The 21722-nt window shown below is 39.9% G+C and overlaps 2 protein-coding genes across 4 annotated transcripts; one reads left to right on the top strand and one right to left on the bottom strand.

Moving 5' to 3' along the window:
• Positions 1 to 4115: 4115 nt before the first annotated feature.
• Positions 4116 to 8611, bottom strand: trappc3 (trafficking protein particle complex subunit 3). The gene is made up of 5 exons (XM_067505043.1): positions 8435 to 8611; positions 7308 to 7405; positions 6090 to 6189; positions 5088 to 5270; positions 4116 to 4911 (listed from the first exon to the last, which is right to left on the bottom strand). Exons 1-5 carry the CDS (start codon positions 8474 to 8476, stop codon positions 4792 to 4794), a joined length of 543 nt encoding a protein of 180 aa, XP_067361144.1. The 5' UTR covers positions 8477 to 8611; the 3' UTR covers positions 4116 to 4791.
• A 469-nt stretch (positions 8612 to 9080) lies between these two features.
• On the top strand, positions 9081 to 19813 carry smap2 (small ArfGAP2). 3 transcript variants are annotated; one of them, XM_067505007.1, is made up of 10 exons: positions 9081 to 9721; positions 10480 to 10714; positions 16266 to 16399; positions 16994 to 17158; positions 17246 to 17305; positions 17614 to 17671; positions 18067 to 18224; positions 18346 to 18526; positions 18953 to 19404; positions 19493 to 19813. In XM_067505007.1, the coding sequence occupies exons 4-10, from the start codon at positions 17006 to 17008 to the stop codon at positions 19616 to 19618; spliced, it is 1188 nt and encodes a 395-aa protein (XP_067361108.1). In that variant the 5' UTR covers positions 9081 to 9721; positions 10480 to 10714; positions 16266 to 16399; positions 16994 to 17005; the 3' UTR covers positions 19619 to 19813. The 3 variants fall into 3 exon arrangements, with proteins under 3 accessions (XP_067361108.1, XP_067361092.1, XP_067361099.1); XM_067504991.1 differs by lacking the exon at positions 10480 to 10714; XM_067504998.1 differs by lacking the exon at positions 10480 to 10714 and having other exon boundaries at positions 9082 to 9721; positions 18956 to 19404.
• The last annotated feature ends 1909 nt before the right edge of the window (positions 19814 to 21722 follow it).

Genomic DNA, 21722 nt, shown 5'->3' with positions numbered 1-21722 from the left:
ACACTAACTAGTGTTAGATGCCTAGAGTGGCTGGATAACAAATGCCATACTGTAAAGCCTCATAGCTGGTGTCTAGATTTATTGTGTGCTGTAAAATTATCTAGATATCATGCTTTAAAAATCAGATAGATGGCCTGCTTGGGAGACATGCATCATCAGAAGTACTTTGCTCTAATCAAGAGTGTGTATTTTGTCACTTCAAGATTTTAACGTGACACACACACACACACAAAGTCGGTTCATGCTTGGCGTAAGTGAGTGGTGATATCCCGTCCAGTGCAGCTGGTGTGCAGCCTCTAGGCAGCCCTGTGCTCTGGGAGGGAAGCCTGGTTTGATTTTAGTCCAGGGCAAACCAGGACTTTCACATTCCTGCTTTTCAGTTGGAATTAACATATTTGTTACTGCCTGGGAGATTGATAAATATATGCTTACATATGTGCATTAAGCAAAAAAGGCCCTAGAACAATGAAGTCTAAGGTGAGGTGCCGTTTACCCTCAGGCCTAGCCGGTGTAAAATTATACATGACACTTTTTTCTTTCCCTTCCACTCATTCTCTTCACTCCATCTTCAAGTGAGACGTTCCAAGCTGGAAAATTCTGCTGCTGTTATATAAAGTCCAGCTCAAGCATCTGTGGGGTCAGGAAAAAGGGAAGACAGCACGAGGGGGATAAAAACAAGAAAAAAGTTGAGCATTTTGTGAGAAAATGAGGCAAAGATAAAGAGGATCTGGAATGGGTAAAACCAGTATCATCGCTCTAAAAAGGTCCTCTTCATCAGATCCCAGAGAAAAGAGGAAGAACAAAAGGGCAGAAGGAAATTGAAAGCAGAGCAAAGGCAGCTTAGCAGCTCCCATCCAAAAAGCCTGGAAGAAAAGGAAGGAGGAAAAGCTAAAAACAAGGCATTAAATAGCTCGGCGTCATCCACGACTTCAGCTGAAACCCTCGTGAAATCAGCCAGGTCACTGCTGATACAGAAAAAAGACCCAGCTTTGGACTGATTGCAACCTAATATGTCTTCTTGCTGAAAATGTGTTTTCTTTGTTAACACAAATCCCTTGTCACACTGGAAATCCAAAAGTTTATAGTGCGACTTAGCCGTATGTGATCCATGCTTTTATTTTTTCATTTCATTTTTTTGTCCATCCCTGCCAATACTCCTGATGAACCAAACACATCTTCAGAAGGCCTAAAATCTTCTTGATTTGTTATTGGATGTACACCTCATATTAAACGCCTGCACAAATTATGAGTTATTCGATTTACAGGAAGTGCTCAACAGTTTATCTGGAAGTGGGTGATGATTCATATTCTAAATGGTTTGCAGATGCTGGAACAGACTGAAGTAGGTAAAGTACATACTGTGACTGAACCCCAAACAAAGTCATAATTGTCTCTCAAAACCACATCCTTGTTTATTAACTGAGGTGTTTCTACATATAAATCAACAAGAAACATCCTCTCACTATGTATAAATCACACTTTCACCCAGTACAACAGGGTGTATTGTAGCTGACAAGAAAAACCTGTGAATTATGTAAAATCACTCTCATGTTCATCTGAGCATCTTTTCAGGTGTGCATCAGGGACATGCTCATTAAATCACCCTTTTTTAACCGCTTCACTGACTGAGAACATTATTCAGGCTGTCTGGAGGGTTTTTTTTAACCAAGAACTGTTTTTGGACTCACGTTCTCATCTAAAAAAGTGTTGTTGTCATTTCTGCTGTATCTGCAGACCAGACACAAAACACATGCTCTGGAACCCTGAAATCCTGGGTGACTACATCTTCACTCAGCCCTTACCTCACCTGAGGGACAGGCACGTTTCCCATCAGACTTTCCCAGTAGGATGACTTTCATAGCTCCTTGTTGTTATTTAGAGCGTGCTGGCTTACCTTGAGCACAAAACATTAGTTTTAAAAAAAGAAAAAAGACTGAATGATTGAAACAATGAAGAAGCTGAGGAAAAAAGTAGGAAAACTACAAGAAAAAGTGGGTGGAAATGGATGAAGTGGAGGTAGAAGAAAATGATGCAGGATTCAATGAACACAGGTCAATACCAGGCTGTGCACTGGGCTTTACTGTCACAGCGTGCCTTTCACCATTTGTTTCCCATCAAGGCCACATGGAAACGTTTAGCTGGCTTAAGGCAGATCGGTGCACATTGTCTTGGGCCCACAACATTTGCTACTTGTTTTCCAGGTCTGTCCTAATAAAGTTTTATTTAAAAAGTATAGTGGACAGCAAAAACAAACATTAGAAATTATAATGTTAAATAGAAAAGTGTTTGCTCACGGGGGACACATGACAAAGTGTCAGGGTTGTAACAATGTGCATGTAAACACATGGTTTAAACAACTAGGAGACAGAAAGCAGAGGGAAAAGAGCAATAGATAAAAATAGCTTCTTCGAAGCAGTTCCTCATGGCTCAGGGAGTCTTAAGTGCCTCAGCAACAAATCTTTTTTTATATTTTTTTCTCCTTGTTTTCATTCTGCAACAACATCAGCAGTCTTGAAAAGCAAATAGAAATCACAGATGCACATGTTATGAGCAGTGAAGTCATGATGGAGCATTACTTTCTTGTTAAATGGGTAAAAGTGTGGAAACAATCAACAGAAAACCTCTCACTAGACATAGTGGTAGAACTGGGAAAAAGAAAATTGCCTATGTGTGTCTTAACACCTATTTATAAAGAGAGTGGTGGTAGTAAATACATCCTCCCCTTGGTCTCCATGTACAATATGTGTGCATATGTGTTTGCTTTTTTCAATTTAAATTCCTGTGTGCATGTGGCACCGTGATACAGGTTTTACACAAACCCAGCTGTCCACCCATCCCCCAGGTACACTGTACTAATTCTGACAAGTAATTCGCATTGAGCTCCTGCATAAAAAACATTTCCTGCTCCGCTTTCCATTCAACATCCACATCATGGGTCTACAGGTTACGTAGCATTCTGAAGGCCCTTGCAGCACTTCCACTTTCGACTGCTCATCCTTTTAAATGAGCACTACCCCAGACAGGAGTGGGCAGAGGCTTAAGACAATAAATAACACCGAGAGATCCCATCTTAATACATCTTTCTCGGGAATATAAAGTACCAAGACTGTATGTTGTCATCTTTTGTCTAATCGTGAGCCAAATCAAAGCTCGAGTCCACAAACTGCTAACTCCTGCTGCGAACTGTCTGCAGTTTCCATATTCATAATCTGAAAATAAAGGTTTTTTTTATGTTTGCTGACAGATCTAGCCTCCACTCCCACAAATAAAGTAATATATTTCTGCAACAATATCCATCTTTGGCCATAAAATGCTAAACGACAAAACTTAAGCCACCTCCTTGGGAACCATGCTGCCTACAGCTGAGAAACAATGTACGCAGCAACCTCTGCTGGCTGTTTAGAGAATACAAAAACTTCTAAAACTGTAACACAAGAAATGAGTTCATGTTATACTGTAACAGCTATAAAGTGGGATGTGTAGTGCCTGAGGCATACCAGCAGCTAATAGCTGACAGATTTCTCCCAAAAGAAAATCCCTATCTGACAATCTCTTCCTCTAAGTGGTTTCAGCATACTCATGAGTTTGGTACTGGTATTGTTCTGTTAGACAAAAGAAAAAAACAAAACAACGAATAACAAAAACATGGCTAATGTTCCTCTGGTATCCAGAACAGATTCTTGGTTTTATACTGGGAGCAGGGATGATATGTGTGTGCGCGCACGTGTTTGAATGGCCTTCTATGTTTTCAGTTATTGACAAGGTGTGTGGCAGGCGTAAATGAAAAGTTCTGTTCGTTATTTCTGGCTGATAAAAGGCCATTCACAGGTGTGACCACCAGAACCCTGCACTTTTAGCTAGGCAGCCTTTCCGCCTCTGTGTCTGCCCACCAGCACACACACAAACAGATTACATCCATGTATGCTGAACAAACATAAGAGGCCTTTGGTCTGTTATTATTTGCATTTGTAGAGTGGCTGCAGTATAACACTCCCACAATACACTAAAGCAAAACTGACAAGGTGGTGTGCGGGACACAGTATGTCCATAAGTAGCAGGTCTCTCGCAACAGGCAAGTTTAAAGTCTCTACAATGTCACGACCACAAGCATCACATCAGATAAATCACATTTATTTGACATGTGCATCTACATAAATTATCATGCCAGATAATTGGCAGCAATATACTATATGATTACATTAAAAAAAAGACAATATGAAAACATATCTAGCCATGCACCAAACCACAACAAAAACAGGCTATACATAGCCAAATTAAACTGTGCCATCCTTTCAAAAAAGCAGAGAAACTTTAATATTAGCTTTTCTTGTGAGACAGTGGCAGAAAATAGTACTGAGGCATTTTTTTAACCACTCTGAAGTGAGGCAGAAATCCTTAAGTTAGACCACTGATCACTGCTAAGGATTTTTTGTAGCAGGGCTGTGTTATGATCTTGTATAGTGTTTCTTTGCTCTGGCATGAATCTCAAAAGTGTTCATATAATTCCAGGCATTCTTTAAACAGCAAAGAGAGAAAACTCTTGAGATGAAGATTCTAGGTTTTGTTTATAAATTCAGTCTTGATCTCTTTCCAACTTTCAAGTGAGAAATCCAGACTGTGGCGTCAATACCAAGTCTGTCACCTCACAATGTTCAAGACTGTAAGGAAACTAAGGAAAACATACTGAGCTATTGAGATGTCATACTCAGCTTCATGGTTTGAGTTTGGGTTATTCACCCTTTCAGTCTCTTAAGTTAAGGTGTTGCTTGGATAATGTCTGCTTCACTTCTGCTACTCGTCTCCCGCTGGGAGATTTTCTTCAATCCTCTTGATGAACTTCATGCGAATTTCTGTAACATTGTCGCCTCTAAGTGTGTCCTGGACAAATCTCACATCTACTGCCATCTGAACCTTAATCAGAAAAAAAAAGTCAGTTCAAATTACATTTTTAAACCTAGAAAAACTTCATTATTATAAATTCCCCATGCAGTGTATATTTTTATATGTATTAACTACTTAGTGACATAATTAATTATTGGTTCATGCCGAGAATATGAGCAGTGTAAATATTGGAGCCTTGACCTTACCATCTCTAGGGCTCCTCTGAGGACCCCACACAACAGGTTTGAGTAAATCAGTGTGCTGTGATTATCTGGCAGCTCCACAAAATCTACCAGTGGGTTGTTTTCTAGGATGAGAGAGAATTCATCTCCTGCTGGGCTCCAGTTGGTTACACTGGGGGTAGTTCCAAGATACGTCTTAAATGCAATCTATCAATCATAATATGGCAGGGAGAAACCTATGATTACTCAAAACATTTTACATTGTAAATTGTTTTACAAATTCCTATAAAACATATTTATGTGCCCCCAAAACACATCATACATATAAAAATTAGCAACCTTTTCTACAAACCCCTTTTCCAGAAATGTGTGCTTAAACATGCAGTTAAAAACATGCAGTTAACTGAAATCTGTCATTTGTCAATTTGCTTGAACGTTTATCTATCTGACAAAAGTACAAAGAAAAGACTTTGATGCCAGAAACCCATTTTAAAATTTGGGAAGACGACAAAATAAGACTGAAAAGATCATAAACCATAAGCCATTCTTGATGTAAAATTAGCAGGATAATTTGTAATAGGTGAGAGGATCATGACTGGGTGTATCTACTGTAGAAATTTAACCTGAAAGACGCACGGAGAAAGAAAATTTTGTGCAGAAACGACACCAATTTCTCTGCAACAGAATGCAGAACAATGTGCTCTGTCAGGTCATCAATGACGCATCAACACCTAACATGGTTGTTTTAGCGTTTAAACAAAAGTACCTAAAGTGACTATCCTGAGGGATAAGCTCACATTTCAGTCTGTGCGTACATGAACTGTACATTCTGAACAATCTATAATCACCCCAAGCAAGGAGGAATTTCATTTAAGCCTGAAGTAAAAGGCACTCTGGCTTTCTAGGATTTTAAGTATTTGTAATCAATAAATTAGTTTTCCTCATCCACTCTTTTTTCCTCTTGCTCTTAGGATTTTGGGAGGAGTGCATGGTCAAGCTTTGATTGGCTTGGAAACTTCCAGTTACCTTTGCAATGACATCGGCCGTTTCTCGGAAATCCTGACACCTCCCAATGCCGGAGCGTGCCAGGAAATCCTCAATGAGACGTACTCCGATGTTATAACCCCTATCAAAGACAATAAGAGAGCCAGGAGAAAGAGAGATACAGTTATTTTTCCCCTTTATAGAAGAGGTACAGAGAAAAACAGCCTAAACTGCAGTGCCCTGTAAAGCACAGTTCTAAATCCTCCAGGACATTTTGGGTCACTTGGCAAATGATGATAATCATGATAAGAAGGTCAAGTCAACTTATCCTAACTACACTTTATGAAGCCAAAAAGTGCATCCAGAGTCCTAAAATGGTATGTCTCTGACCAGCTGTCCAGAGTGGGTAGTACAGACTCACTGCCTTCTAAGGCCACATAAAACAGTCTCATCTCACAGAGATTAAGGGTGCTGCCCAACCAGGAAAGCAATGTCCATAGATTCCAATGTTTCAATTTCTGCATGATAAACCACATTTTTTCTCTTGGGTGTTTTTTTTTAAGGACTGTATCCAGCATTGCCCTCTGAATACTTTATCCATACCCTCCTCTTGAAAGGCTCCATAAGTTCTATAACAATACAGGAGTAGAGGGAAACACTAAAGTGTGATATATTAAACCAAATTGGGCAAACTCTAAGATTCAGTTTGTGTTGCGATATGATAAGAACTGAGCAGTAGAATATGTCGAGAGTAGTGTGAAGCTTCGAGTTAAAGTGAGACACCCAGGAGATCATAAAATCGTGTCACTTTTTTGATTACACAAGCAAAACTTTGACATGCTTGAGAAAATGAACTTGGTTGGTACTCAATATGTATAGTGTAATGTTGATCCTATGCTGCTACATACTGTAGTGCTAATAAAGTCTGCTAGCTTGGCAGCTTAGTTATGCTATAAACAAGATTGTATGAGACTGAACTGTATAATAACCGATATCTGTTATTTTAAAAAGAAATTGTAAGGTGTCTTAATACCCCCCACCCCCCCAAAAAAAGAATTAAATGATGACTATGTTAGAAATGCTTGAATAAATTGCTGGTAAACAAAGGAAATAGAATGTACTATTGCAGAACTAATCTAAAATTGATCATAATTAGTAGTTTTACACTGGCAGGTTCAAGCACATTTGCTCAGCATTTACTCTACTTTTAAACTACAGCTGAACATGGACATAGCTTAAGAAACCAGAGAGACTACTTACATCTTATCCAGTTGTTTATTGACTTCCTCATCATTCTCATAGTCTTTACACAGCTGGGTGACCAGGGCCCCATAAGTCAGGGTGAACAGCTCAGAGTTCTGTGAACAAAAGCAAAAAAGACCTAAGACTTCTTTTACAGCAAACCACCACAACACCCATGAAAATGTTCTGAATAAGCAGAAAGCATCCAGATAAATAGTGGCCAGTAGCACATTGTGATACCAACAGGGGTAAAAGTAAAACAACAGTCAAGTATCAAGTGTCACTCGGTACTTTTCGGACACATTGAACCATAGTCTTACAAAGACTAATAATCACTTTTCTCAGCAGAGAGATATGCAAACATCTATCACTACTATCTGCATCAGACAGTTAACAGGTGTCAAGCTAGGGACAGCTCCTGGTTCTGAAATGATCTGTTAAAAACAAAGAATTTAGTATTCAAAGGGGAGCAACTTGTTATATACTTTACCCTTTTCGTTCTTCTTTGTGGGACGAATAAAGGTTTATCTTATCTTAAGGTAGTGTATGTTTCCCACATCTAGTCTTGTTTCTTAGCTGCACTACAAGATCGAATGTAATCGTATTAAAACAGTTACATTTACGAGCATTGACATGCTATTAGGAAATTACTGTTGATCCCTTTATGAGACATTTTGTTACTATTTGTTTTATTGTTTCAACACGTCGTCTTTAGGGTGTTTTCTGCAAATGTTAACTTGCAGTGGGGTTCAGGTCACCAATAATGCATTTTCATATACAGTATTTCCATTTGTGTGGATAAAACTTTAAGGCAAAAGCATGTTTTACCTTTTTCAAAATTAAATTTAAGTTAAAAGTGCACAAAGGTGCCGAAGCTAACAACTTAGCTTATGTAGTACAATGAATTACACTTCCTGTCAAAGCCAGTTAACAACGATTTAACCTTATGCTACATTTTTGTACGGCGGATTCAGATGTTTTAAACAAGCCATCTAGCCACGCTTGTCGAGGAATTATTCACGACTGACAAATAACTCGCATATGAATGTTGTTGCCACTGATTTTTTAAACAGCTATTTAGCTAAAGTTAGCATTTGATAGCCTGGCTAGCTAAAGCAGTTAGTTAATCCTCGGGAGCTGCCTACCATTTTTTTGCTGTCTGTTGTTCGGTTAGATTGCCTGGACATTGTGGACAGTGTTCGTACACCGGTGGCGACTAAATGTTAATCCTTTATTTATTTGATTCTGTCTAAGTACTTATTTCCGCAATGGCTAGTGCAGACGCTCACTTCCACAAATATCAAGTTAACGAGAATTATTTGAACTTCCGGTCACACACAAAAAAAGAAAGACTTCACATAGAAAAGTCCATTTTTTAAAGAGGACCACAAAGCACTAACAGAAAATACAATTATATATGTGAGTGATACAAATTCGGCAAATACAAATCATATTCTTCTTAATTTGCATATACTTTTTGGGGGTTAAACACATTTAACGTTTTATTTTGAAGACACATTCACCTAGTTTCCGGTGCTGCTCTTGCAAACTGCTTTGATGCAGTCAGCTGTCGCACTCTCTCACTCGGCAGACTGCCTTCCGATGGTTTTCTTGGGCCAGATTGTTTTTATCGCCATCTTGTGTCCTGGAAGGCAACAGATGCACTGCTGCTTCGCTTCCATAGGATGGCAGTGTATGTGATATATCTAAATAAATAAATAAATACAGACAAGTGAAATTTCTTTCATTTGTTTTTACTATCGTGGCTTTTTGTGCTTGGGCAATTCTCTTACTGTTTGTAGAATGTGTGTTCATGTGAGTTTATGAGTGACAGGGTTTGAGGTATAAGGTATTTATGAGTCGCTTGGTTTAAGGTTAGGGTTGTGGTTAGGTAACGATAAATCTGCAGAAAATCAATGTAAGCGAATGGAAAGTCCTCGTGGGGTATTCAAAACAAAGACGTGTGTGTGTGTGTGTGTGTGTAAGAGAGAGAGAGAGAGCTGTCAGAGAGCTCGAAGTCCTAATCGGTAATAGGTTGATGAGATGGGCATCATTACATTCACGCGAATCTTCGCAATCACACGCTGCTTCCCTCCACTTCACGTCTTGATTAGGACATTTGCACCTCGACTAGCCCGAGTCCTGGTTGGCTGATAGAATCATCCCATCGTGGTGAAACAAACTCTCCGCGCTCCACATCGAGGAGGAAGAGGAAAGGAGCGCATCGCCTCTGCTGCAAACACTGCTTTCATTTTGTCGAATAAAGAGGCAGTTTGACAATAGCCGGCACAGACTGTAGGCGCCGAGGAGGAAGTGGACTGGTGCAATGATGACGGGCAAATCTGTGAAAGACGTTGACAGATATCAGGCTGTCCTCAACTCTTTATTGGCGCTGGAGGAGAATAAATACTGCGCTGATTGCGAATCAAAAGGTGGGTGGTTGTCCCGAGTCGGTGCCTGACCGTGGAGTACAGCTTACAGATGCTCGCTGCATGAATCGACCCCCCGTTCGCTTACTACGCTATAAAATGCGGCGTTGCATTTATCATTTCTCAACCAATTACTGTGTACTATGGTGCAAGGCGCGGGACCACATCCTCACAAGGCTGGAGCATGGCATGCAGCTGCATCATGTCATGCTCCCTTAATAAATAAAATCGCCAGGCAGCCAAAATATACAGAGTTTAGGAGGAATGTCTCTCCCATGGCATGCTTCTTGTTAGTATTCACAGCAGTATTTCAGGATTAAACGAGTGTAAGTAATCAGTGTAAATTACTAGACAGTTGCTTATAGGTTCGTTGAACGACTGTTGGGAAACTAGTGGAGTAGCAGACAAATCTAGACACAGTGACACATGTAGTGACTTTGACATTGTTCCTGCATCCAGAGCACTAATAGGGCCCCCTAAATCCAACAAAAAGACTTATGTATAACCTTACTACATTATAGGCACCAGTTATTTGTCTAAAGTCTTCGGTATAATTAGATATATGTAATAGTTTTTTTTTTCCTTAGGATGTTTGGATTCTGATAGCATTATTTTATGTAGAACCTCAATGGCCAGAGCCAGTGTTATGTGTTCGTGTGTTTTGGTCACAAAAACACCAAGTTGGAGACTGATTCAAAAAACTACTATTTTGTTTTCACTTTTCTCTATATGTGACATTTTTGATTTGTGTGTGTTCCCAGGCACAGATTTCAGCTTTAAGTGAACCTCTCCTATGAAAAACGCTTGGAAGCCCATGTATTTTCCACATATTTGGTGCTACCTTCCCACACATATCATATGGGCTGTGTGTCGTGAAACGGTGCATTGTCCAAGTGGCCACCTCACATGTGTTATAAATTCTTAAGTGAAGCTCCTAAATGTAAATCACTGCACCCTGTCATGCAGGGAACACCCCTGGAATTCCTTATGAAAATGGTATAAATTACATGATTACGCAGCTTCCTAACATGCAGTAAGACATAGACAGTGCATAGAGATAGAGCACAGCATAGGTTGCAGACCTAAGTTGCAGACAAATATTGTGTTTTTTTAACCTCTGGTAAGGGAGCTGACCTCAGTGTCAAAGCTGCCATTTTTAGATTTTTATAGCTGTCAGATGCAGGTGAAATTGATCTGACGTGCTGATGCCGTCAAATACTGAGAACAGTGAATAGTCAAGCGAATGTTAAATAATAAAAGATTATTGGAATTTTCTTCATCAGATATTCATATTACATAAATTACCATCATTACTCTGATAAAAAGCCAAAGGAATACCTAGTTTTTACATAGTTACATAGTATTTCAGAAACTCAACAAAAACATGTTGCCATGGTTTCCTGTTGGTTTACATTGGCAAAGTTTGTACAGCACTTTGCTGCGATGGTTTTATACCATAATGCATAGGTTTAAATGGATTCAAACATCTGGACACTCTCAAATACAACTTAATGTTCCGGTGCATAAGGCCTGTGGTTGGTCTGCTAATAAGATATAAATAGTATGGCAGACGTTGTGAGAAAGGCAAAAAGACTGTTCAGAAGTCCATTTATAAAACCACAGTGTGATCAGGCTTTTGTATCTTATCTACAGATGTGACTGTTTCAGGACTGGATTGCAGTCAACAAGCACAAATAATACTTTCTAGGGCCTCGTTGTTGCAGTGGCGATGCAGCTGACCTTTACGATCCAATTTGGAGACATGTCAAAGGACAATTCTTTGTTGTTCGTTTAAATATCTCTGACTGCTGTTGAACGACTCCTTATTTGATAGTTTCCAGTCTTTTACTTTTCTTTCACACGTGGTCATCAAGCATCCCAGGTCAGTGCACTTTTTTTTTGATTGGCAAGACTTCACTGTGCAGCAGACTGGTCTAATTAGACACATGAGATTAGCAGCCACAGCCACATCAAGGGCACCGAAGCTTTGGTGTTACACTTAGACAAATAAATAATTTGTCACTTTTACTATCACATCAAACTGAACCTGTTCATTGTTTATTTTTTAACTGTAATAATAAACGAGTCTATACTGAATGAAAGGTCACACATCACTCTCATTAACCATCTTTTTATGTAACTGTGCTAATGAACAGGCTGACATTGTAATCTAGGTTAATGTTAAAGAGAGATGTTTTACCTCCTACCTGATTAGCAAAACTGCATGAGTGTGCAAGTCCTACTCTTCTGTGCATTTAATGACACTCACTTTTTTTCATTAAACCACATGCTCTCACGTGTGCTTACCCTAAAGACATTTGTCCCCTGTCCTCCCTTCTCTCAGTTCAGGCTTGTGGCCATATGGCTCATGCTGAGGTTTGGTGTAATCTTGTTTGCTTTGAGACTGATTACACCTTCCTCCCTCTGGGTGATTGAAGAGGAAGTGGCAAAATATATTTAGCTAAGAGACGCATACATCAGCCCATGAAAACACACTTAACATTACTATCAGGCAATCTTTATCTGAACTTACTGCAAAGATACTATGTCCCTGAAACTATATCTTTGCCTTTTAACTGCATTTTACTGCCTGTGCTGCCCAACTTCCTGTCATTCTCTTTGCCGCTGAACAGCATTCTCTAGTATTTGTTTTTTATCACGTCCTGACAATGTGAGACCTTTACTGTAAATCCTCAATACTGTCAGGAAATATTGAAAACATAGGGGAGAGATGTGAAGCAGGTGCATAATACAGTTTCAGTCTCACAGGACTGTGTGTGTGTGTGTGTGTGTGTGTGTGTGTGTTTGCACTTACATAAAAACCTCCTTTATAGTCTACAATGTACTTGTTTTTATGTACACACTGGGTCCTGGTTGTCGTGGAGATATCACCTGGCGATGTTATGCCTTATCCCTCCAGCACTACCACAGAGTCACCCCCCTCCTCCCCTCCTACCCCAATCGCAACCAATCAGATTGCAACAAAGACAGTGATTGGCTGCGTGTGTCCTCTGTCCTACCTAAAGTTCAGATTTACACAGTACCAAGAAGAGGGCGGCACAGTAATAAAGTACACAGTATTACTGAGTGTTTACACTTCCCCAATATGCTGCCATGACTATATGAACCTGATAGGGGCCCTTGAGCAGAACAAGCTGCCTTTTCCCACAACCCTGATGCTCCAACTATATGTGCAGCATGTCATGGTGACAGGATTGCTATGTGGTATTTTAAACATTAAGAAGATGAAGTAATTTCATACATGCCCATATTCAGAAACAAAGTGATACATTTTGTGTGTGTGTGTGTATCTTACTCGCGAACGCTGGGTTTTTGTCTGCCTATCACAACATGATAGGGTCCTAGATCAATCTAATATGCGTAATCTGATATCTGAAAATTGCCTTACCACTGCACAGGAGGTGGATACCAGGTAGAGGTTCCATTAAAAGGTGACTGCAATTGTTGGAGGTTCCAAAATAAAAAAGATTTAGAAACAGTTCACAACATATTCACTTTGGTAGCTATTGGTATTCGTAGTTATTTACTCTCTGTGAAAGCAACTGCATAGCATGGAAATATGTGTTTTGGAAAGAATGTAAAATGGTAATGGAGTGTCTTGTTTTGTGTTTTTATCAATTACTCCTTCGAGTTACAATGACTTTCCTACAGATGGTGGGTGTGTATTAGTAAATTATCTATTGGCATCCATCTGTTTAGCACAGACTGGGAGTAGGTCGCTGGGTGGCCTCAGGGTTGTAGATTGGTTTAGGTACTGAGGGGCTGAAAAATAGTTGAAGTGTGAATACAATTGTGTGTTTGAGTGGTGGTGGTGGTGTAAGATGGCTTAGGATACACTGATGACTGAGGCTCTGGGGGATTAACTGAGTGCATGTAGAGAGCACCTTTTATCCTTGTGGGATATAGGCTAATGAGTTATAGGCACCTGCTCGTGCACGTGTGTGTCAGTCAACAAATTATTTAGTGTGTGACATCTGCACTTATGTGTGTCTTATAAGTGCTTAGATGTGCATCAGCAAAGAATGTCTAGGAAAGTACATGTCTGTTTTTGTGTCTTTGAAAGTGTCAAGGACTCCGTTACAAATAGGATGTTCCACACTGAGATGAGCTGTTGAATCTGTAGGGTTTTGGTTTTTGTCACAGAGTTTCAAAACCATAAACAGATTGAATGCCAAAAGTCGTCGATTTCATTCCATCAAGTAAATTCGCTTTTCTTGCAAAGAAAATAGATAACTGTCTAAAAAACACCCTAGATAACAAAGAAGTGGCTCAACAGGAGACATTTTATGGACAGTATGTTTGTTTCAATGTGAATAATGATTGTTAATGGAGCAAGTGTTAGAAATGTTAATAAAATACAGTCATCGTAATAGTAGGCTAGTGTAAATAGAGATATGTTAGCATAAAACCTGTAAAGGTTGTCAGAATTGTTGGTAATACAAATACCCTAAATGTGGATGTGGGTGGATTGACAGGTTGATCATATGTCTGTGTTCGAGCCTCTTGCTCATCATACTTCCTGTACATCCTGGCAGCTCATCAAACAAAAGTCCACCATATCAAATCCCCCTGTGTGTGTCTCTGTTTTTGGCTCTCGCCCCAGCTCTGCTTTCTACTTTGCTAATGTGTTTCATGGTGCAGGTTTGACTATCACATCCACAGCCATGTTTTGCCGGATAAATTACTAGTCGCATTTGCAAATCCTCTAATTCTGGGTAGTTTTTCCTATCGATTTTATGGACACATTTATTAGTCAAACCCGGAGTGTTTAATGTTGGCATTTGTTCTTCAATCACAAAAAGGAAAAAAAAGGCCCATCACTTTCACCTCTACAATTGGCAGAGGAACACTGCAGCACAGTGCATAACCTGTAGCTCAGAGGATCTGATTTGTACAGATTGTTTGTTGAGTCTTTCCTTCCTTTTTTAGACGTCTAGTCCTCCTACTCTCTCCCTGCTATATCTGTTCAAAGTACCTGGAGGTGTTTCCTGGTACTGGACAGACATACTGAATATGGGTTCTTACTGAATCATTGATTAGAGCTAGAGAGCCAACTGGTGCAATGTACTTCAAATGTCTAACCCTCAAATCTGTCCTTTTTCTTTCTCCATGGGTTACCTAGTTAACATGTTCCTGTCCACATCTGTCCACCAGGTTAACCAAGATTTATGTACCAGAAACCGACATGTAATTGAGGCTTTCCACACAGTTTGGTTAAAATCAAAAGTTCTTTATTTTTATGAAACTAAAGCACTTTGAATAGAGTTTTACATTTAGTCATTTAGCAGATGCTTTTATCCAAAGCGACTTACAAGTGAAGTACAAGGCAGCAAAATTCTAAGTCAAGGAGAAAACATCAAAGCAAAGTCCTATCAGAAAAGTGTTTACATTTCATAAGATGCTAGTGCAAGAAAGAGCAGAGAGGAAGTTTATGGTCTTTATTTTTTATTATTTTTTTTGTTTTGATAATTAAGAGGGTTCAGTTTATTTCGAAATAAAGCACACAGATTGATCAAACCAGTAATACATAGGAAAAAATCCCAACCAGTCCAATGTTTGCCTGCTAAAAGTGCAAACAGAACAACTGTTACTTATAACAGTCATAGTTCAGGGTGAAACCAAGACAAGTGGCTATTATTTGACTCTGCATGTAGACACAGTGTCTCAGTAGCTGCAGCAAGAGGAAAGTTTTTGCATGTTTTCTCTTCTGGAACTCAGCTTCCCCTGATATTTGCATAGAATGGCCTTTCAAAATCACAGCACAATGACTCCAGCTGAGGGGGAGAAAAACCAAAATTCAAAGCTTCTCTTCCACCTAGTGGTGTGAGGACCATAGTGCATCAACTTGTAGCAATGTTGCAAATGAGGACTCATAAAGGTAGGGAGCAACAAGAGATGGAGGGAAGGATAATTGCATAATTTGAGCAGAAAGTACCCCCCCAGTGTTAATGACATCTATGCAGGAGCCAAACAGAACGCTTTATTTTATAAAATAGACCTATACAACACGGGCGTGAAGATGATGTGTACAACAATCCAGTGCATCCATTAAGATACATATGGCAGTAAGATGGACAAAATGCTCCACTCAGATAACATTGCACCCACACATACAGGCTCATGATCAAATGAGTAATCATACCCCGCAGGTTTCCAGGCTCTGAGTGTGTGTGTGTGTGTGTGTGTGTGTGTGTGTGTGTGTGTGTGTGTGTGTGTGTGTGTGTATTTAAGCTCTCTTTTCTCTCTTATGTAGGCTAACTCTCCTATTGGATCCCATTATGTGTCAGGACACTGACTTATGCAAGATTAGTTGTGTTCCCAGCTGAATTCAGACTCATAATTGAGGTTTCAGGCATTTCTGTCCATAATTGGACTTAAATTAATCATTTTTTCTCATTCTTCAGCCCCAGTCCCCTCTTCCATTTACCTCTCTTCCACTTGTAGATTAGTTTGGGGTTTTTTTGGCATTTATATTATTGGCTACTGTAAATAGAAACTCTCATTGTTGTGTCTTTCTTTTTAACAGGTCCAAGATGGGCTTCCTGGAACTTGGGCATTTTCATATGCATCCGCTGTGCTGGCATCCATCGAAATCTGGGGGTGCACATCTCCAAGGTCAAGTCCGTCAACCTGGATCAGTGGACACAGGAGCAGGTCCAGGTCAGAGTTCACACTTATGGGATATGGGAACTTTTGATACATGCATTATACAGTGTTGGTGCAGATGTTATCTTTTGAACAGAGCCAGTCTAGCTTAGCATACAGACATTATAGAGTGGTATTAATCTTCATACATTTTGGCCATGCCTGTAACAAAAACAACTTATTGTACAAAACTGTCTTAAAAGATAAAAGCTATTGTCGGAATTGACCAACTGCTGGGTGAACTCTTCAATTTTTGACCACAAAACACTATCTAAGGTATTTGCTGGGAAGAAAACTAGATTTCTAATTGCTAGGGCTTTTTCTTTCAGGGATTTAATACTGGTATGCTCACATACTGTACTGTAGAGGGCAAACACTTTGTCATTAGTATGCAGCTCGTATTGTCTGTGTCTGATAGGCAACAAAGTCAGCAATGCTTCCCAGTGTGATGATAGTTTATTCGTCAGCGCTTCTCCCCTTCTCTCTTCATCCACAATACAAATTTATAGCAGGACTCTTTTTCATTGTATATGGCCAATGCCAACCATTTTCATTGTATATCCCCAACCAATTGTATATGCTTGTTACTCTATGGTTTGGTGTCTGCAGTGTGTTCAAGAGATGGGAAACGCCAAGGCCAAACGTCTCTATGAAGCTTTTTTACCTGAGTGCTTCCAGCGCCCCGAGACAGACCAGTCTGCAGAGATTTTTATCAGAGACAAGTATGATAAGAAGAAGTACATGGATAAAGTCATAGACATTCATATGCTCAGGGTGAGTTTACAGACACACACGCATAAAAAAGTTTATTTTTGTGTCTGGACCCCAGAATGATAAGGAAAACATTTGTTTTGTGTACAGAAAGAAAAGAGCTGTGACAATATACCTAAGGAACCAGTTGTGTTTGAGAAGATGAAACTGGTAGGTACATCAAAATATGTTGGTCATATCACAGCTTTAATAGCAGAGAACTGACCTCATCTTGTCCTTAAATTAAATTAGATTTGTCACGTTTTTCAAAGGAAAGAGGAAGGCTGGGTGTGTCCTGTCAGCGAGGAGAAGCTTGTATAAGTTTTCAGCTAGCAGAGGCAAATAGGGAGTAAGCTTTGCTGTTCTAACTTGGGTGGGAAGGTCACTTCACCACCAAGGAGCTGGAAAAACAAAGACTCTGGATTCAAGCTCATTTGTCAGTGTTGAATTAATTATATACATTTTCTCTACTGTGACAGAAAAAAGACATCAGCCCGAAGACAGATTCTCAGTCTGTTACAGACCTGCTTGGACTAGGTATTCTACATAATACACATCCACACGCTAACATCCATTTACTGTATAGACCTGCATTATTGATCAATACTAACACAATCATTAGTCTACTGGTGAGCACAGAATATAAATCAGTTTATGTTGGATTACACTGTGAGTTTTGTAAGTGACATTTGTAATTATTAATGCTCCCAGACATCCTAAAATTCCCCTCTGGATTTTGTTCAATGGAAGCTTATTATAGCTAACATTTTAAAAGCTGTGTAGAGCTACTTTTAGGTTTCTTATATTCATCAAAAGGCAGACCCCCTCCTCCACAGCACCTGTCTAGTTTAAATTTGAGAATTTCAGGTTTGATGTGAAAATGGAAGGTTTAGAGATTACTGTTTTCATTAAGCTCCGCTCTTCTCTATTAGATGCTCCTGCTCCAAGTTCTGCAGTGTTTAATGGTGGAGGATGTGTTCCAGACAGTAATGAGAGCCCAGCGGTCTCTAATCCAACTCTGGCACATTCTGCCCTGGACCTCTTTAGCTCTCTGCCAACACCCTCCTCTGCTTCCTCCACTAAAACAGCAGTAGGCGATAACACAGTGTACATCCTGCACGCTAAATGTTTGTACTTTCCTGCACTCTGCCACCGATAACCTTTCCTCTGTCCCTCTTTTTATGTCTGTTTGGCACCGTCGCCTCCTTCAGCCTTTTTCCAGCTCCATGACTCAAAGCCGGGTGACTGCTTCGGTGCCTGAAAACCTCAGTCTTTTTCTGGATACAGCTCCCAAAGCGGAGGAAGGCACTGTCAAGAAACTGTCCAAAGATTCAATACTCTCCTTGTATGCTTCCACCCCCTCAGTCCATGCTAGTAGTATGGCTACTCACGGTGAGAACTACACATATTATAAAACTAATAGAATAGAAAATTCATAGAATAGAAAATGACCCCCCACCCACCACAGGGTTCCACTCTGGGGTCTCCTCTTCACTACTAAGTTTTTTTTTTTGCCCCTTTTAGCTCCTTGTTTTGGTTTTCCAGTACTGCAGATTTCACGTGTGGTGCAGCGTTACTGAGCTTCTCATTGAACTTACTACCAGCAGTTTTTTCCGCAAATAGGCTCATGCAAACACACTGTACACATGTCCACCAATTGTCACATGACCAAAAACATGACTACTATTTATTTGTTACACACAGCTTCCAATCAATTACTGTAATTGAACTTTAAATTTAGTCTCATCAGAAAGTAAGCATTTTTAATTAGTTGCTATCTGGCCAAAATGGCCTTTTTCCATCTGCGGTTGTTTTCAGCAGGTTTATACCTGAACCAAATAGGATATCCGACACACCCCTATGGTTCGTACCATTCTTTGGCCCAGGCCGGAGGAATGGGAGGCACCGTGATGACATCACATATGGCCATGATGGGGCAACAACAGAGTGGCATGATGAGGGTTCAACACAACCACATGATTGGAGTTCAACAGAACACTATGGTGGGACAGCAAAATGGCTTAATGGGTACCCAGGGTGTTATGGCTCAGCCTAGTGGCACTGTGGCATCGCCCTACATGACAGCGATGACCCAGGGCATGATGGGACAGCAGCAAAGCGGAATGATGGCGCATCAGCAGAACAGCATTATAGGACAGCAGCAGAGCGGGGTGACAGGACAGCAGCAGTTTGGAGGTTTGGCAACGCTACCCCATCAGCAGGTGTATGGAGTGCAACAAGCCCAACAGCTACAGTGGAATATTTCCCAGGTGCGTGTGTGTGTTTTGCACCATATAAATACTAAACATAGCAACAGTTCTGATAATAACAAATCAGTGTGTGTTTGGTGGCTTGCAGATGACTCAGCACATGGCAGGAATTAATCTGTACAATGCCAGCGGCATGATGGAATACAACAGTCAACACATGGGAGGTGCAGCAGCTCAGAGTTCAGCGCACATGACAGCGCACATCTGGAAATGAAGAAGTGATGTCAATAACTCACAAATAGGAGGGGAAACTTCTTATTTGTTGCTGGAGTCTGTGGATTAGACTCTTCATAAGACATTTTCTAATGCAAGGAGGAGGAGGAGGAGATAGGTGTGAAAAGGGATGTTTTGGAAACCACTATTACCTCTCTTTCTCTCTCCTCTCAGCCCATGCTCTCTCTTCTCATGTCATCCATGGCCATGTTTTGCAGATTTCCACGCTTGCCTTCAGAACCTTTTGGTGTGATGACCTAGACAACAGGGTTCAGAGGACACTGGTTAGGACTACACACCTTCCTTGGTAACTAGCCTTTACATGAGTCTGTTAGATGTGGCTGTTCACTAAATGTAGGACGTAAATGAACAATTTGTTTTTGTTTTATTTGGGGGCAATTGCACTGTTTTTCTTATTTGATCAGAGTTATGTACAACTCTATTTTCTTTCTCTTCGTGTAGTTTGAATGTTAGCCTAGCCTATCTTTGATAGTTGATTTTTTGGAAATACTTTTAATTATTGGGATTATAATTATATACCAAAAATGTTCAGTTATTCTCATTGCACAACAACTTGAAGAGTTCACTAAACCTCAGCTTCTTTAGTTATTATTGCTACATCATCTTTGCACTGCACACAGATTAACAATACTGACAGATTTATCACTAGAATTTGTCTTTAGGTGAGTTTTTTTTTTTTTTATGTTGCAAGCAGAGTCAAGTCTCAACGGAGTCTTGCGTATGCACATGATGGCTACATATATGACAGCATGCAAAAACATTCAGACAAAAAGTACTCATACCTTCTGAGCCAGTCCTAGTATTATAAGTGAAATAAAAATTGCTGGATCAGAGTTCATTGTAGCGCAGCCTTTATCTACAGTTTAGCTGCAAAGGAGCATTTACAGTTTTTTTTTTTACTATGCTCTCAAGTATACAGATACTAATATGATTATGAGGTGGAGTCTGATCTTAATGTTACTTTCCTGCTTATCAGTGGAGCTGCTACTATTTAATCTACTGTAATAAACACAACGAGGAATAAGGTTAGGCAACCTTCCAGCTGCACATATAAGAGAGAGAGAGAAAAATTTGTGAAATCCAACAAAAACATGTAGATATAGACAAAATAAAATTACATAAAAGCTAAAGCCTCCATAAATAAAAGCTAAATAAATCTCTTTATGTGTTTTCACCGTCTCAGAAGTTAAACCAACCCTTAATTATGATGAGTATGATGTCGTCTTCTCAATTTACAGAGGGCTTTTTTTCTGAGGGAATCTAGTGACATAGACTGGATTTTGGGAGACCAAAGATCAACACAAGCTTTATAATGGTTGTACAATGATCTAATATGCTGTATAACCACTTAACTAGTGATTAGTAGAAAAATCCATTAAACAGTATGTTTGGAGATAGCTGCTCTTACACTTCACTGTGCTATGTGCATACTCACTAAGGGTGGGACACATAAAACAGTCACTTGCATGCAAAGTCATCACTGTAAGCGCTCACGCAGTCCAAGTTAATAGTGTACTTTGTACAAAGAGGGCTCAAATAGTGTTGAACATCTGTAAATAGTTGATAAATAGAGAGGCGTGGAGGGTCAAGCATAGACAAAAGAAAGGTTTAAGGTACAGATCCACTGTGTGTTAATCCTTCCACTAAATTGCATGAGGAGAATGTTTATCTGGCCGTGAATGTATGTTTTTTATGCTTATGAAGATATAAGAATGTGTCTCTGGAATCTCTGCCGGCCTTTCGGTGCCATACAGGTGGCTCAGTCTTTGACCCAGAGCAATGAAAACTCTCATGTGAATATGTGTCTTGAATGTATTCACAGTTGTACTGGACTCGTTTTGAATGCACACACCTAAGCGTCGTGCTGAGTGTGTTAGTTTCTGATCATTTTCGACTCTATCAAGCAATGTACACCTGTGTCTTTTGAATGTTCTGTGGTCAGTGTTGTGAATTGTTCAATTCATCCAAGTTTTACCTATCAACATCTTACCATCAAGAGAGGAGCAAACTGGGACTAGGCTGATGCATTTTCAGGTCACTGTGGGCGAATTTGGGCCAAATCACATTGTAAAGTGAAACTTGAT

Source organism: Channa argus, chromosome 1, assembly GCF_033026475.1.
Source record: "Channa argus isolate prfri chromosome 1, Channa argus male v1.0, whole genome shotgun sequence".
Taxonomy (NCBI): Eukaryota; Metazoa; Chordata; class Actinopteri; order Anabantiformes; family Channidae; genus Channa; species Channa argus.
The sequence above is the reverse complement of the archived record's forward strand: the minus strand, read 5'-3'. Positions and strand labels throughout refer to the sequence as shown.